The sequence below is a fragment of the Neodiprion lecontei genome, chromosome 6, assembly GCF_021901455.1.
Source record: "Neodiprion lecontei isolate iyNeoLeco1 chromosome 6, iyNeoLeco1.1, whole genome shotgun sequence".
NCBI lineage: Eukaryota > Metazoa > Arthropoda > Insecta > Hymenoptera > Diprionidae > Neodiprion > Neodiprion lecontei.
In genome coordinates this window covers 26,221,781-26,240,205 of record NC_060265.1, presented here as the reverse complement: position 1 = coordinate 26,240,205, position 18,425 = coordinate 26,221,781, and the positions used below count along the sequence as shown (strand labels likewise).

The following is an 18,425-nucleotide window of genomic DNA, read 5'->3' as shown; positions in this document are numbered from 1 at the left end:
AAGATTAATGTACACACTGACGCTCGTTTTCTGATCCTTCGATCGATATTAATCGCGCTGTTTTCCTTCGCGAATCGCCCGTTCCTCGATCTTATAGATCCACTTTCGAATATCGCGATGGATTGTGCAGTTGTTCGTTATGCTGTACCGGCCAAATTATGAAGAACTTTCTCCGTCGGTTACAAGATCAACTCCGCCTGTCAGGAAGGATATTCTATCCTCGATCACCATCCACCTGCTTGCATATTTTCACCGTTCCTCCCTTTGGCCCGGAGGCAAAGTGAACGTTATCAATTCCGACTACTTTCGTTTATCTTTTTTACCATTTCTTCCTCTTTCACTGTGATCAACCGATCGTCAAATTAAATTAACAACGAAAGTCGAGCGAGTCGATTTCGTATTTTTGAATTTTGAATTCGGGCACTTGGACGATTAAGAAAAAACTTAGTTCTGATAAATTATGGATCCATTTAATAACAACAAGTTGAATATTTTGCTCGTTTTACAAGTTTTCATCACAATATGTGTTTCGTGTTGAAAATCTGAAAATTTCGTTACCGCGTTACGAACTTATTGGTGTTTTTTTATTTACTTTTTTTTTGTTTTGTTCAACAACCGTCGCTATTGAAGGGGGGCGAACAATTTGCTCCACTTTTAAGATCGCGGATCGACGTATTATCGTCGAGAAAGCCTTCCATGCATCTCTCCGGGTTGAGGCCCGCAGGGCTTTTCCCGGTACCTTCACCTTGACGCGCACACATTCATTCGCCTTTCTAAGCGATTCTCACAGGCACGTGCGCCGGGATTCGCAACGTTTGCGAACATAAAATTGATCGGTGCAGCAGTTAATCGGTGTAGAAAAATTGCAAACGTATATATCGTTTACGCGATTCCTGCCGAGTTTGTTTCGAGAACGGAGTTTACGCACGGGAATAAAAAAAAAAAAAATGCGCAACTCCTAGCAATCTCAAACGTACGGCCGTAAGCTCAGTGCGTGCTTTCCACTCGAATAACGCCTCGAGGAAAATAGAATATTATTTTATGATCGTGAACAGAAAACCGACTCGAACTCTGCGTCTCGTCCAGCTCCAGGTCCTTTCAACGTTCCAAGAACTCCGAGAAGCCTGCGCATATACGCAAGTCCGGCTGATTTCTCGTTCAATACAAGCAATTTGTCGGGGAAAGTAATTTTTGTAGCCTCGGGTCGGAGGTCGAATCCTCGGCGTAAAGAGGAACATAGTTTATACTTGCCGACAAGTTTATTAGACGCAGAGCTTTCGATCAAGGCTGCGATAAAGTCTGCCAACATCCGCATTGTTCTATATTGTATAACGGAAAGGGAACTCACTCGCGTTATATTGATCATTGCCCTGAAGGTGGATGGAAACCGGTACCAAACATCGAGAAGACGAAGAAAACGAGAACCTAATTTTTCAAACATTTGTATATACTCTTCGAATTACGAATCATTTATCGAGAATTCCAATTGTTCGTCTGGCAAAGCGGATTATAAAATATACTTCGTAGAATGTAGAATCGTCTGCGAAATCAGTGAAAACTACCGTGTGCAGAATAAAATCTGATACATTTATAGTAAGAAAATATTTTTGATATGGGCATTTTTACCAAAATCCTTGACGTGTCTCTTTTTTCCTGCAGTTTTGACTAAAATCTGCTCGTTTTCTTCTCTCCGTGTGGATGTGCACCTAACAGTACGATGAACAAATAACTCGAACTATCGCAACTCAATTTTTTACGAACATTCTACTTTAATCTCAAACGATCCAGACTGCAGTTGCCAATCGACATAAAGCTGGACGCGCGTAGCGACTTGCAGGCAGCGCTTTGCCCTTGAGTTATTACCGGCTTTGACCTATGACCAGTTGGACGAGGATAGAGCTCGCCTGGCCTTTGCTAGGAGGCAAGAAAAGAGGAAGATAAGAAAACAAGGAGGAAGAAAATAGACTCCGGTGCGAGACCCTGCCACACTCGGGAACTCGTAACACGTCCCGGAATATCTTACGCTACGAAACGAGCTAACTCGCAACCGTTTACAACCCTAAAGGTTCTCCCATTCACCCCTCGTACAGCGAAACGAGCTGGCTCGAATAAAATCCTCTGATTTATCCCCAAACTTTTTTCATCCGAAAATTCAGTTGCCAACTTATTTGCTTGCAGACAAATTTCGGAAAGTGTTAGCCTGATTTTATTTCTCGTGTGACGAATGTCCGCTGAGATGAAATACAAGTTGATTGTCGAAGCTTGACAATATCAACCGATCAGCATCGTGTAAATCCGTAAGAAATTCAAGAAAATCTTCAGAACATTTTCACCTTATTCAATGACGCTAAAAATAGAATACTTCCAAGGCACGAAAAAAAATTCAAACATAGTTTTCAGGACTTTTGAAGGATAAGAAAGATTCAAGAAAATTTCCGGGACCACTGACGGACATCCTCGTTATTGCTTCGGATCTCGAGAAACATAGGCGATAAAATTTGCTTGGTAATCATACCGAACTTCTCCGATCCTAAATAAAATGACAACGACAGGTTGAAATTTTCTCGCTGTAAATGATCGTTTAACCAGGTAATCCGAGACCATGGAGTGAGTAATACTCATACGATAAATACAAGCGGTGACGGGAGTCAGGAAGGCGTTTTCCCACGCTGCCAGAAAACGAGCTCTCGACCACCGCCCTGCAGTGCAACCGCGGTCTGCGGTCAAAATTCACACGCAATTATAAATGCGCTTTATATATATTGTACACACACATACGCATGCATACATATACATATATATATATATATATAAATGGCTAGGTGCGATACGTTGTACCTGCAGAAGGAGTCGCGAGTTCCGTTGCGTTGGACGCGGAGAACCTGGACAAGTCCGACAAGAACAGCGTCAATAGGTATACCGTTGTGGGTATACGAATGCCTATACAATAAAAGTCGAGCGAACAACGATACGCGAAAGGCAAAGTTGAGTAATAATTACTATGCCGCATGGTCCGGGTAACCGAGTCCATTTTTCACCGGTGTGCGGTGTCTTGTCTTACGCACGTAATTGCCGCATAGCTAACTGGCAGCATACCATGACCACGTATTCTAACAATACGCTGCCACGTGTTTCGCTGCCGCACTGATGCATGGGGCCGGAATTAGCGGCTCTAAATCGCGGACCCGAAACGATTCGATCCTGCGAGCCTGGGCAAGAGTCGCGATTTATTTGCAATGCAAACATTCTGATCCGGGATTGGAAAAATCGACTGCTGTCCCCGGGCTGTGAAATTAACGGCGAGTCAATCAGCGGCGAAAGCACGGGGAAAACGAATGATCCTGAGGAGAGAAAGAGAGGATTAGATGGGGGAATAAATGGGGATTGGGGTCTATAGAGGAAATTGTGACGCGCACGCGAAGGTGCTGAGAATAGTTTGTTATAGCTATGTCTGAATGCGCGTCCAAGAGCTGCCGTGCTAATTGCAAAACATGCCGTACCATTATCCGTAAGGAGATTGCTCGCAGGAACGCAATAATTACTCCACGCACGATCAAGTCGAATTTATTTGTTATATTCTTTCGAAAACTTTTCATCCAGTCGCGAAATTTTGTGAGTGACATTTTTCAGAACCCCGTTTTGAACTCTTATTCGATCATTTGATAAACTGCTGCGGCAGTATCTATCTTCGATAATCGGAAAAATATGCATTTAAGAAGGATGATATGTTACTTATTTTCACCCGGCTAAGGACTGGAAAATCTCTTATCGGTCAGAGACGGACGCGTAGAAGGATAATTCGTATAATTGTAATACCAAGGTGAATCCTCGGTCTGGAAAATGATCGATGATGATTTTTTGCCCGCTTTTTTTTATCATCTTTTATCTGTACCAATTTCTCGAGCCTCTCCTCCTCGGTCGTCCAGCTACCGCAACAGGACTGTATCATAGCCGGTTGTAGTAGGTGATATATATAATCGATGTAGAAAATTGAGCGGGGCACGCAAAATCGTTGACGTAAAAAAAATAGTGTGGGAAGATATTTTGAAAGGGGTGTGATTATCCGGTGAATACACTCCTCCCCCAGGGCGCTACGGTGGCATGGCAGGCATTTCCTACCGAATGATTAAGTGGCGACCCTGCAGAGCGATGCCGGGAATGCAACGGAGCTGTGAGATACGGTCCCGGCGAGGCCCGAGGCCCAATTTTTAATAACCAACCCTGAATCGCGTGCCGCGGGCCCAAGTACAGGCCCTTCGAGGCGCACGCCCATCGAGGCCGAGAAACCACCTCCTAATGATCCTGCCCGAGTCCTCTTCGCGCATGCGATCGCCCTATTATTATTTTTATTATCATCGTTATTATTGTTATTACTGTTGTCGTTGCTGTTCTGATTATAGAGGGAAATGACGGAAAAAGAACGACCGCGCGGTGCTCGGGAAAATCGAGGAATACGCCGATACGTCTCGACCGGCTCTGTTAACAAATTGACTCTTATTCGCCGATCTGGTCGTCCACACCGCGCAATCGACTCCATCCAATTCGTTATGCGCGCCGCGTACGCGGGCGCATTTTTTCAAATTCACTCACGGAACACGATTCGTGAAAAGAATTTCATGTGTGATCGGCTGCAGTTGCGATCTTGATCGGTCCGGAGAGAGTGCGAGACTGAATTTAATCGAGAGGACGATGAATGGCGCGTTCCCTGGGAATCAGTTATCGATATACGCAGGGTGCGGTATTTATTAATCATGCCGTTCGATTTGCCGGGCTATTAATTAGTCGAGAAAAAGAGCCTGCCGATCGTTTATACGCGTCGACTTACCATTTTTATCGTGTCGCTGCGCAACGTCCTCTGCAGAGCAGCGAGCTGAGCCTCGTGGTTCTCGTGCTGAATCCGCAGCTCGGTCGCCCGCGTCTTTTCCGCTTCTGTGACGACCTGAGAAAGTAAACAGCCTGCGGGGTTACGCAATATCTGCACAACGGGTTTTTACTCCGTTTGTTTGATTCTTATTTTATCGTTATAGTTATCGTTATTTTTGCGACTGGACGCGACTTTTACTCCAATACCGTTCTCAACCATCTTCCTACTTTGAAACCTGTAACGTGAGAGGCGGGGTTGAAATTCCGAATTTGGAAAGGTACGAACGCGCCAAATTCCGAATTTTTGGGTTGCCAAACTTAAAGTATAGAAATCAAACTTTGACGAGACACATCAAAGTTTTGAATCGTCCGAAACTTGAGGCTGAGAGATTCGAACGTGCGAAAATGAGAAGATTAAAAAATCTTAAATATCGAAATTCCGAATGATCGACGATTCGGAGTTCTGTGAATTTCTGGCTCGGTGAGACTTCGTCGCTTTCATCTTTCTTTGTTTTGGATTTTCGATATTTTTACCTTCGCAATCCTGGTCATTTTGATTTTTGATTTTTCTGATTTTTTACAACTGCTTGTTGAGTGAACCAGGCTTATCGTGAGTATATTTTAAACTTCAGAATTTTGCTCTGTCGTAACTTGAATTTTTGTACTCTTACATTTCGGAACTTCGAGTCGTCGAACCTCCGACCATTCGTAACTTTGTTTGGTTTGCGAAAGTTCGATATATTCACTTCAAGTTTCACCACCAAATAATTCGAAATTAGGCGCTTTCGGGACTTTTCAAATTCGGAACCTCATCCCCGCCCCCTGTAACGTGACTCCAGCCGATCCCGAGAATTGAAAAAACTGAACCACGCTATACCACCACTTTCAAAATCTGGAATAAAACGTTTCTTCCACCGAAAATTATCGAAATCGGTATCATTACACCTTTCAGAGACTCGTCGGAGGATCATCCTCTCAAGCAAACGACTCTAAATACTTGCCGCGATCTTGTCGCTTCGGCTGTTTACCTGCAGACGTTCCTCCAGATTTCGGTTCGCGGTCCTCAACGCCTGGACCTCGACTTCCAGCCGTCGACCGTCGGCGCCCTCGACTTTTCTCCGCTTTCCCGAACCGTGAGGACTGCACGCGTTCGCCTTGAGCTTTTGGACAGACGCTTCAGCTTCCGCCAGGCGTCTTCTCAGGGCTGACAATTCTCGGCGATGATTTTCCTCCCGTAATATGTCCGCCTTTGAAGATGTCGACGCGGTTTCGACGCCGGTGCGCGTCGGTGATTGCGCCAATCTGCAAATTCGTAATTAAATCATTACGAACGTGTCAAACCTAGAGAATCAGGCATCTTAAACGTGTTTTATTCGTCATGTTGTGTAACTCATGTTTTGGCGTCTAAAAGAAGTCGGATGATGGTAAGAATAAATATCGTTAAAACGAAGAATAAGAATCGTAGATTTTTCAACTGCTTTTCTTCCTAGCAAATAACGCGACTTCGAACTTGAGATGTGAATTTGTTAAATTCTCACGAACCAGAGACCGGCTTTCGCGAGTTTACACGGTCAGTTGCGCTTGGGAAAAGGCCTGAATTCGTCGTCGCGCGATTAGCGGATAGAAGAAAGTTCAGCGTCTCAACTTTAAGTAAACTGTGTATAATCTCATCGATCGTGCTCGCCGATATTACGATCGGTACGCTAAACGCATGTCCCCCGCTTCGTATCGTTTCGCTATAATTTTTACCGGCGAGTGAAACACGCTGAACGGACTTGAACGAAAGATAAAACTAACCACGTCCGATCGCATTTAGAGTTTCGCTGCTTTCTTCCTCACCTCGTTTTGAGCTCGGCGATGATCCGAAGGTGCCTGGCAGCCTCGCCGTTCCTCGCGTCCTTGACAGCGGAGTCGAGTTCCCTCCTGGCCAACCTCGCGGCCTTCCGTTCCTCGTGAAGTTCGGCGCGAGTCGCTGCGAGGTCCTCCCTCATCCTGCGAGCGCCTTCCTCAAGCCACTGTATAGTTTTTCTCAGCTTCACAGCCTCGTCTCTCTTCTGTAACTGCTGATGCGTTTGCGTCCTGCAGTGAGGATGACCTGTGATCGTCGTTTCGGATTTCGGGGTTTCAACTTCCGGTTCCCGCGGCAAAACGCCGTCGGCGCGACTCTTTCGGTGTGACTTTCCGCCCTCGGGAATCTCCTCCGACGACCTCTTCAGGCTCCTGCAGGGAATCTGTGACCTTGGGATCAGCCGCGTCTCATTTTTCTCGCGTTTCGCTGCTGCTGGTGGTTGGGTTTTGCCTTGATCCTGGCGTTTTCTGAGACCCCGTATCGACGGTTTGTCTCTCGGTACTTCCGGCCGCGATTCCGTAGCGCAGGACGGCGCTCGTTTTTGATCCTCCGCACTCGCGACGCACATCTTCGCTTCGTCGAGCGAATCCTGCAGGTCTCTCGCGACCACTTCCGCCGAAGTCTCGCTCTTCCTCGGTGACTTGGTCGGTATCTCACCCTTTGTCGGAGAACTCGACTGTTCCAGGTGTCTCTTCCTCGCCGCGGGTGTCGATTCTGCCCGGGCAAAGAGACACTCGGTTTTACCAGGGATCAACCGATCCCTGGCTGCATTCGTTGTTATACTCGTCTTCGTCGGGATGACGGTGTCTCCCGCTGAGGGGTTCGTGGTCATTTTCTATCTGTGGGGCAGAAAACGTTCCTTTAATTTATATTCGATTATACGAGTTCTAATTTTCCTGTAATTTATTTATGTTGGGGTGTTTCGGAAAAAAATAATTTCCGATTGTCGACCATCTTTCGATGCCGATAAAAATGTTTGTTTAGATCGAAAGAATGGTTTTCTCAAAAGATGAGCGTTTTACATTATGTAGCTTCACTTTTTTCTTTTAACATTTTTCTGAATTTATAAATAATTGCGAATGAAAATGTTTTTTTTGATAGCTTACACCAGTCATCGTATCAATTATTTACCTCACAAAGAAAACCCACTCTTGTAATATTAACTCTCCAGTTAATATTTCAGAAGTATGTCTAACGCCTTTTTCATTGTTAATTCAATCTCGTAAAATAGTTACAATTTAATACGAACTTTTAATTTAGGAGGATAAGATTCCCGGTTGACGTATCGCTGTGTTACGGATCGCGATCTCTTGGTTGAATATAAATGCCAGGAAAGAAGTAATAATTGAAGTGCTACAACGTGTTCCTTCACAAATTTTAAAAAATGCACAAAAAAAGAAGAAAAATCAAATGAGCGCGATCTTCCAAATAGCGTAGAACGTCCATTTTCTCACGAAATTTTTCGTTTGACTTAAACAAACTTTTTAGACGATGCCACGGTGGAAAATCGTGAATTATTTTATACCGAAACACTCTAATGTACGTATAATATGAGACGGTAATTATATCTATATCTATGGACGGCATGTTTTTTGCAGTAAAAGTTGTACAACAGTTTTTTGGTATATTGACAAGTTCAAAGAATATTCATAAGTGTACGACTTCAACTTATACCTATAAAGGTATAGAATTGTACAATGATAATTAACATTTTTACTACAAAAAAAGCTTTGTCCAAAATATAATTATTATGCACGATCGCGCGCTTGAAAATTCAACGGACAGTTTTTTTGTTTTTATTCTTCGTAGCGCAATAGGCTGTTTTTAACATCAACTATCTCTACGGCCAAGTTACAAATAAAGATTTGACGTAACTCAAATTAGGCATAATTTAGCCTTAAGAGTGATACACGAAATCGAATTAGTGGAACACCTACTTCGGGTCGTCTACAGGGCGGATGAATACGCAGTGGCGAAGCAACGGCAAGAAAATCGATTTCATACATATTTCCGATATTTAAGCCACTTAGCTAATGTAGCACAAATAACGCTATTCATTCCGAAAATTGTTTCGCAGGTACCGCATTAAGAGCAGGAAAAAAATTGAGGAGAAATCGAACATTAATTCATACTGTGCTGTTTTTCAGAAGTACTTTGTGAAACGAGGGTAGAAGTAAAGCATGGTTTCATTACCGTGCCTTCGTCTTATTTGAATATTAAACAATACGTTTGGTATAGTTTTAAAGAAGAGTATAAACCGGCGTGCAAATTGTACTTTCTAAAACGAAAATAGGCACATGGACGATTCGTAAATACCGAAAAATCGAATTCTCACAATTACACGTACGCCAATTATGAATGAGTTTAAATACAACAATCCAGCCTTAAAAATCCACTTTCGAAGCACAATTTACCAGTTGTAATTAATACACACCACATGATCGTAACTGTCACTCGAATATCAGTTTTAATCGCGATATATTTATATCCTCCGGAGTATATCCAAAATGTCGATTACTTGTCGATGCTTGACGGAGATTTAATCAATCCAGTTAGAAAATCACGCGTATTATTAACCCGAGGAACGATCGAGCTTACTGAGGACAACTGCTCGACTGAATTACCGACCGACTAACTGGCTGGCCGGCTGGATCGTCGAGAACGGTTTCGTTCCGTAATATCGGCGGGAACCTGGAGAATCGGTCGCGAGGAGAACGGTGGGAAAGTCGTCACGGATTGCTTCTCCCCGTTTTCCCCATCTCCGTAAGGCACGTTGTATAAACCGATTGTGAGAGGAGCCCACGACACGCTGGATTGATATAACCGTCGCATCCTTGCGCAATACGGACGAGCTGGCGCCTCAAACTTGCCGTTTTTCTTCTCCTCTACGTTGTACTCGGATATTCGATCCTTTCCATATATCGGACCGAAGCGCTCGAGTCTCGGTTGGCCAGAAACCGATACTACTTTTTTATTTTATTAGGACATAGTCGGAAATTCAGTATTTATCAAATTATTACATTCGTAAGCTACGAAGATAGGTTAAAAAATACAAATATTGAGAATCCTGGAATTTTAGAGAAAAGTTCGAAATGGTTGGAAAACATAGTAGATTAGTTAGATTTCAATTTTTGACGGCTCGTTTTATTCGGAAGACTATTTTTGCTCCGCAAATTCGCTCAAACACTCGTAGCAATGTTAAACTAATTATCAATAAGATTAAAAAAAAAAATTTAATCCATTTCACTACCTTTTGCAGAATATCAAACGAATCTACTATAAATTCTTGACCACGTTAAAGCGATTTGAAATAAAGCATCGATGTCTACGAGCCTTTGTTCGTAATTCCAGTATTCTTCATTCGTGTATCTTAAAAAAAATCTTCCTGTCTTATGAATGTGATAATTTGATAAATATCCAATGTACGACTACCTCAATATTGTGCTGCAGATTCAACCGAGACACGTGAGGTGTTGAAGCAAAGAACCGTGTTACCGGAAAGAAGGTGTGCTGAAACGCTTTTCGTTTACCGGAATCAGGCGGTCCGTTGGCGAACAGAGCCTTGGCACAGAATGTAAGTACGTACGTAAATTCAAGAAGAAAAGAAAATAAAAGGCAAGATACTCTCGTTTCAGACCTTACAGCCGCAAGTGAGCAGCAAAGAATGAGCGTGTCTAACTCTCGGTCCCTCGTTTAAGCTCGAAGCACTATAAGCATATATGATGCGCAATGAGCAGAGGTCCTTGAAACCCGTAAAACGCGCCGTTTTACTACCATTGGTAAAAGCATCCATGCTGCAAGGCAAAATCAATTTTCACCCACGCCTACATTTCTGCGTACGCTGCATTATACCTGTATTCGGATTCGGTGCGCGGCTCGTCTGCCGTGCAGGAAAACGCGTGGGACGCACGTCTGCACGTTTCCGGAACTTCGGAAAAATCAGCGAGTCGAAAACCGAAGTATACAGCCATGACTTTGCCCCGAATCGATCAAATGCTGTGTAATAAACTGTAATAATCGATCCCAATTTACCGAATATCAGAGTTCTGGTTTCTCTCTTTACCTGCTGAATGAAAGCGATGAATTCACGTTTTAATTCCTCGCGAAACAAGAGGTAATTCAATAATCTAGACGTACAAAAGAGATTCCCGCTGCACGGTAGATTAGTTAGCAAGCCTCTTTCGGTATAATTTTGGAATACCTACATAAGCAGAAGTTTCTTGACAAAAGAAGAGGTAGAAAAAAAAAGTAACTAACAAACTTTTTTACAAGGGTAAAAAATTCCGCGGAATTACGTATATAATTCGCAGAGCTTAAGCCTCCGTATTTTATCCAACTTTTTTCTCAACAGTGAGAAAACAAGGAAAAATTTGCGGCAAAAAAAGAAAAGGGACAATCCGGAGAAATACGGCTTGCAAAGAAGAAAGAAATAATCCGGTGTTAAATATACATTGTGAATCACGATCACGGATGTCAGCTCGCGTTTAAATCCCTGTACGTAAGTTTGCAGATGTTCGCGGTTTCGGTTTTGCTTGTTGTTAGCACGGCGTTGTTTGGAAGGCATGCTGCAATATAAGGCTGTACAGGAGAATTATACTTGCTCGTTCGCAGCGTCGGCTCGTGATCGCTGTGTATGCAGATAGTACGAAACGAGAGGGAAGGGAAACGACCGAAAGGTTAATTCAATTTAGTTCGCTCGTCAAAAGCTCCGTAACGAGATTGGCATCGCGTTGACGACTAACGACGCGGCATTCACCGAGTAGCGAATAATATCGACGCTTGCGATACGCCGGAGAGCTTTTTCTGCCAAACGAATCCCGATTAACCGGCTGCGCAACGAACGCGTTTTGCTGCACGACAAAACGACTTTAACGAAAAAGGTCTCTGAATATTATCGCGTAAAGAATTCGCTTGCACATCCGGATGTGACGCTTTGTTTGTTTCATCGCCGCGTGATATGTATATGGTCAAAGATCACGTCTTCTTTGCGTATTGTTGTATTTTCGCGAAATTTTTTAGTCACTTTTTAAACGACACCGGGTCTTTTATCCTCCGGCAACGTGCGGCGGAATAAAAAGAATTTCTGACATTCGTTTCTTTGCCGGGAAGAATGAATTATGGAAGACGCGTGCGCTACTCGAATCGGTTGAATGAAAATAAAAATACGGTGAAAAATTAAATCAAAATTTATATTTAACGGTGGATGGGTACTTATTTTCCTCTCAACCGCGAAGCGATCTCTCTATAAATAGGGCGAGACCGATCCGGGGGAAATTTACCAAACGTTGAGCTCCGCTCGAAACTTCGCTCGGGAGATTATTTCGCTTTCCAGACTATCCAGATGCCCATTTTATCTACAAACACATGCGGACGTAAATGTGTATGTAACTTGAAATTTTTGGAGAACGTTGAAACCGTGCTTCCATATAGTCAGACAAAGAGAAAAACAAAGAAAGACATACAGGTGTAACAGAGAATGCACAAAAAGCTTTGTTGAGCTTAAAGCCCGACAATTTTTTTTTTTTTTTACCAAATTGTACAGGGTAACAGGGTTCGTACGCTTTTTGGAATCTAAAATTCCCTGACTTTTCCAGGTATTCCAGCCTGAAAATAACATTTTTCCAGGAATCCTTCAAAAAATATGCCGCTGATTAATTACGATTTATTTACACATTAATATACTAATACCTTTAACCCTTCGTTGACATAATTCCATTAATTTTTTTAAACACTTTAATTTTATAATTTCTGAATTTAAATATCACAGACACGTTAGAGAATGTTTAAAGTACATCTCTAAATTTTTAAACTAAAATCTGACCAAAGGGTTGTTAATGACAGGTGGATGAAGCATCATCCGGGTCAAATTGACCTGGTGTGTCAAAATCGTGGCCACAAATAAGTATATCAAAGACGGGTTAATATTACCTAGTACTTTACTATCGTATTATCTGATTGTTAATTTACAAACAGCCCGGAATTTTCCGTAAGGATAAACTTAAAGAAAGTTTGGTATTACGTCATATACGTAGAATATACGAAGTGGAGCGACGAAACAAAATTTCATGTGCAATTTTTTTTTCCCCCAAGATCGACGGTACTTTGTCTAAGACAGAATTTATTTCTTCAAAATTCCCGTCTTATTTACCAAATTCCCTGAGTTTTTTGGTTTCCAGATTTTCCCTATGCGTACGAACCCTGGCTAACTAAATAATTCGTCAGACCTCGATGTGACACCTGAAGTACGATTTTTGAACTGAAATCGATATTACAAATAATCTCAATGAAGCTAATCGTTTCGAACTTTGAATCGATTGAAAAAATTGAAAGTAAAACACGTCTTCAAGTTGAATGAAAACCGGATTTATAAAATATACAAATTTTTTACACTCTGCAGGATTTTCCACTAAAACTTGATGGGAATCGTTACCAAATATCGTTTGACAAATATTTCTTGGGGGGAAAATTTCTCAATTCTGTAGTTTGTGTAGACGAACCGAAATACGTATAGCACAAGATTGCACACCGCTCGTAATAGCGATCGGGTATAAAAATCATCCGGCTCGACGCGGTCAGTCCCGACGTATATAAAAAGGATGAGTACGTGTCTGTATATGCGATCGAGGCGAGTGACCCAATTTGAAAATTTGAAGAAGCCGGAAGTGGGAATGGGCTCTTTTTAGACGCCGCGCGATGCGTGTGCGTCGGCTGCCGATAGATTACAGGGAAAACACAATCGAGAGCTCGAGGGGGGATGATCGCTGTTTCCATAGGTCAGTCGGCTGTGACAATTGTGACATCGCTTCTGGCCTCGGCGACATTAAACGCGGCGGCGTCGCGACGCTATTCATAGCCTTTGCCCGTCGTTGCCGCGCCTCGCTTCCCGAGGGTTCCCAACTTTCGGTTCGAAGCTCCGAAAAGCTCTCCGAGAGCAAATATCCCCTGAAATACCTGAATACGAACCCCTACGTTGGGGGAACTACGGAGGGTGAAAATGAAAATTGAAACAGAGGAAGCAAAAAGAAAAAATAAATAAAAGAGGAGATTACACTGGGTCGAAAAATCGTTGAATGATTGATGATTTTTTTACCCTCGAAGTACGGAAATTTGTACGCAATCGGGTAACGCGGTGATGTCAAAGTGCTTCGCGGCACCTCCCACAATGTAAATGTTTAAGGAGAGGTCGATAATTCTCGGGTGATAATTAAAGCGTTAATTATCTTACACTTTCACCCTTTCTCTCTCGCAATCAATGAGCGTGGTTTACGCAGAATCGCGATCAGGCTGATATACGTTGACTATTCGTCCGCATCGATTTGCAAATTTTTTCAAACTTTGCCGTTTCGACAAACAATTCTATGTCCATGGTCTCTTAATTTTATCGCCAGGTCGTAGAGAAATTCCGTATATATACGCGGTTAACTCGACTTTCTCGTCGAAACGCGACGGATTAACGTCCGTTAAGATCGATTGACAATGCGGTTCTTTCAAATGATGGATTAATTGCTTGTTTTTACTCGATCCGCGTACATTTATACGCATATATAATACACTTGTGATTGGAGAATGGTGCTTTCACCGATAATAATGTTATACCCCCCCCCCCCCCGTCCAGCCTTCGCGTGCGACCGGGACACCGATCTCCGTGTATAATCAATTAATTACATAACTGGAGGTATAAATAAATGATAAACCGTTGCATGGATTCGGAAACCTGTTGAGAATCGGTCGAGCGCTTGTATGCGGTATGAAAAGCAGTGTATAAAAAGAATTCGAAGAGAGACGTTTCTTAAGCCGTTGTTGTACCAATTCGCAATGAGTCAAACTGATCTCGTATTCCGAACGGCAAAGCTGACAGACTGAGGGTCTCAAAGTGTTTTGACGTTCGCGTTCCATACGTGCACACCTTCCTCCTCCGTAATTTTTACATTTCTCATACAAACGAGAAGGCTTAACTGACTATGATTAATGAATTCCTGCCCTCGGGAGCCAAGCCATGAAAGAATACATTGCGAACGGTATAATAATGTATGTTAGTAGAAAAGTAGCGAAATTTAAACGTTTCTTTCAGAATTTATGCTCAGGGGAACGTTTTCTGTACGAAAAAATCGTGCAGGTAGCTATAGGAATACCAAAGAAATAGAGTTAAATCGAACTTCAAAGAAGAGACAATTTATAATTATAATATAACGCTGTGTCGAAACAGTTACGAAAATTACGACTGCGATAATAAATTCGCACCGTTGCGGGAGAAAATTTTCACGAGGAATTACACCAGCTCAATAAATTTTACGCTTAAATTTCATTTTAAGAATTAGCATATAAATTTTCATGTAGCTTTGAACGGGACATCAGTTGAATTTGAAAAATGTTTGTTCGCGTAGCTCATGTTACGACCTGGAAAAAAATTTTCTGTAATAAATTCACGTTATAATTACTGCATATTAAATAACAAATCCGATTCATAAAACTTCGTTCAAAAATGTTGGAAAATGTAGGTATTCGCATACAATTATACTATATGTTCGTGAATATACTTTGCATAGATACATCGTACGTAGGTGTGCATTATAATTAAATTGTCGTGTACGTAAAAAACGAACAAACGCCACCGTAAGCATAATAAACATTCATTATACCGGGCACTAAAATTATCTTCTCATTGTCAGCCAAGCCCGCGAGGCGAATGAAATAAAAATAAACAAATCGCGGATTTAACCTGACATCTTACTTGTATTCCAAATTATTTGTACGTCTTCGTCAAAGTCGCTTCCTGCGTTACATAATGTATAGAAATAAGTTTCAAAGGTAGAAAAAAAAACATGCAGACAGCCTGACGATTCTTTTCGCAATCCGTGCAGTACACGCGGTTTCTGTCGTATCTTCGATTGTTCTATTCCATTGGAGAAATGATCGCGCAACCTCGTACACTTATTCACACTGGCGTATGTGGGAGTAAGAAATGAGTCGGCAAACAATCGAACTTGCGATATAAGTGGCGTTACGAGGGGGCGATGCCGTTCGCACTGCAAGCCTAGGTACATGGGTGTACAACAGCGGTGAGGAACGGGGGGTATAAGGGCACATTTTCCCATTATCCTCATCCAATATACAAAGCCCACAGACATGCCGCATGATTTAGGTCAGCCGAGCAATTGGTCGTGTAAAAAACGCAGCGAGCCGATATGCGCGCGAACGTTGACGTCGAGCAGGGATTAAACGATGCCGATACAGATTGTCGACGATTTTTACACCATATTCAGAACCGAATTGAGCAAAAGCGATAAATGATTTCTCACCCGGGCACAGCTCGATTAATTTCCGTGCGATTAGCGATAAAACTACAACAAAACCTGGCAATAAGAAGAGATTTGTCGGTTACGTAACACGTTGAAAATTACACCGTGCAGCAGACATGTGACAATTGCACACACGATGCGAATTTGAGAGTGACATGGCACACCAATGCGGTCCGATCAACGTCCTTGGGGTTAATTTCGCTGTGGCAGTGTAAATCGGATATACATACACAGTGTATAACCGCTACGTCTTACAGGCGTGCAACTATTCGCGGTGATTGGATAAATTTGCGCGAGAGATTCGCGCTGCCTGCCCGAATCAAAATTTGCATTCATTGGCGTAACTGATTCCGAGACATTTTACTTCGATAACTTACCGATTTTTCAATGACAACTTTGTAGAAATAGGCGTGTGCGTTTAATTTGCTCAAGGACTCGGTCGGTTTATTTTTCTTATTTTTGTTTTTATATTATTTATTCATTTATTTCTTTTTTCTTTCGTTATGGTATTTTTTAACCAAAGATTTTTACACTAAACGACGACCGTTTCTAGTCCCCGTTGCAGGTCCGCCTCATGAGAGACACCGTCACTAACTAAACTAAGCTCACCACAAACTACACTGGGAGATCCTCTCCTCTCTATACGGATGCGGGAATGTGTGGGTGAATTCGAGTATACACGTATATACCTATATGTATTTATATATATAAACCTCTCTCTCTCTCTCCCTCTCTCTCCATTTCTCACCGCGCTTACGCGGTCTTCAAAGCCCAGCAGCCACCAAACACGCGCGCGTTCTATGAACCACCCACCTATCACGCACACGTTTAATCTCGTGTATATATCGCTCGTAAATATGTACACCTATAGCGTACCCGTATGCTGCCAACTGCCAGAAATCGCAGAAAATTTTTACGCCGCTTTGGACAAAATAATTCGTGGCACACGTCCGGCAGTTAGTGTAAAGTGCGTGCATACATTTACAGGGGGGTAAAATTGCATACTTATTACGTTATACAGTTCAGAAGTTTTCATTTTGTTCTATTTTCTCATTTTTTCTATACATTCAATGCAAAATGAAATGAAAAGAAGTTGTTTTTCTGAGGGGGAAAGAAAGGTTCGCGATTATAGTTTTCAATCCGAGCTTTGTTTTTAATCACATTTTAAAGTGCGTATAAAATTATCGAAAACGATTTTTTCGTGTAAAAAATTGCAACACCAGACGCGTTTGGTTATATGGAAAAAAAATATTTATCTCCATCTTTTAACGCTTTATTACGCACCTTGCGGAACCTGCGTCAATCAATTATTTTATCACAAAGTACAGTATTTGATATAAGGTTTGGAAAATTGTTTGTGAAGCTATTCGATTTGGTATGTATTTTCGAGACAATTGAAGGGCTTTTATCAATTATTTGGAAACGCTTGACTCGCTTAAATGAAATTCAAAACAATAGGTAACTTATATAAGAGTCAATATTTCGTCATTTGAGTTGACAGTTAAGTTGTACGAGATGAGTAGCGAGAAATTATCAAATAGCAATGAAAATGACATGACCGTTTTCTTGCTGGGGTTTTTGCATTCATCGGGATTCGGCAGCATTGATTCTACACGCACCATTGGACACGAATGATAACAATTGGGTACCGCGGCAATGAATCCATTTCACCGATCCTTCGGTATGACGTCTACGATACATTCGATATTACCACGGTTTTGTCCTTATTGCCGAGCTTATTGTTAACAAACGTTAGGTATAATACGCTACAGAGGAGAATATTATAATGGTAACTAAACGACTCTGCTTGATCAAATGGATTTCTGATGTCACTAGCTGGATCTCGCGGTTACGCAACTCAAAGTCGATCGGATTTGTGAAATATACAATTACCGTTGAAACGTACAAGGTGAAACAATGTTCGAGGAACATTGGGAAAAAATGAAAGAAATCTATAATTAAGAAAGAAAAAAATTAAAAACTTGTCTCACAACATACGGACTTTAATCTGACCGATAACTTCTATTTCAATCGCAACGAATTGCCGTGATGTATTTATAAAGTCAAAGAAAAGAGAGAGAAAAAAATATATACATTCAATTAAATCAAATAAATAATGTTAAATCTTGCAAGGATTCTCGAGTGAGGATAAAATGTGAAAAGGTCAGAAAGATTTATTTCATAAAATTCAAAATACAGAAAATGGAGTACACATAAAAAGGAAAAATATTAACCTTTCTACATCTCAGCTATTCTGTATTTAAAATTTCCAAATTTTCAACTTTTACATTCGATATTCGATACCCTGAAAGAAGTCAATTTTCCGATCCTCCTACATTTTCACCCCTACTCGAGATGCTCGATGACTTTTTCGCGAGGTCGCAGCTCTTCGCTTCCGACGAATACGTGTCTTA

General features: G+C 41.8%; 1 protein-coding gene across 3 annotated transcripts in view; it reads right to left on the bottom strand.

The window, feature by feature from the left end:
• Positions 1–16,617, bottom strand: part of LOC107219035 (janus kinase and microtubule-interacting protein 3) — a 53,657-nt gene extending 37,040 nt beyond the window's left edge. For 2 of the 3 annotated variants that reach the window (XR_006905020.1, XM_046743729.1), the window contains exons 1-4: positions 16,389–16,617; positions 6,703–7,551; positions 5,892–6,165; positions 4,826–4,939 (exon numbers count right to left, since the gene is read on the bottom strand). Coding sequence is in view for 1 of the 3 variants with exons in the window: in XM_046743729.1 (XP_046599685.1) it covers positions 4,826–4,939; positions 5,892–6,165; positions 6,703–7,544 (1,230 nt within the window). In the remaining 2 variants the exon portion in view is untranslated. Of the gene's footprint in view, positions 1–4,825; positions 4,940–5,891; positions 6,166–6,702; positions 7,552–10,242; positions 10,264–16,388 lie in introns of those variants that run through there. The other variant, XR_006905021.1, reaches the window with a different exon arrangement.
• Positions 16,618–18,425: the final 1,808 nt, after the last annotated feature.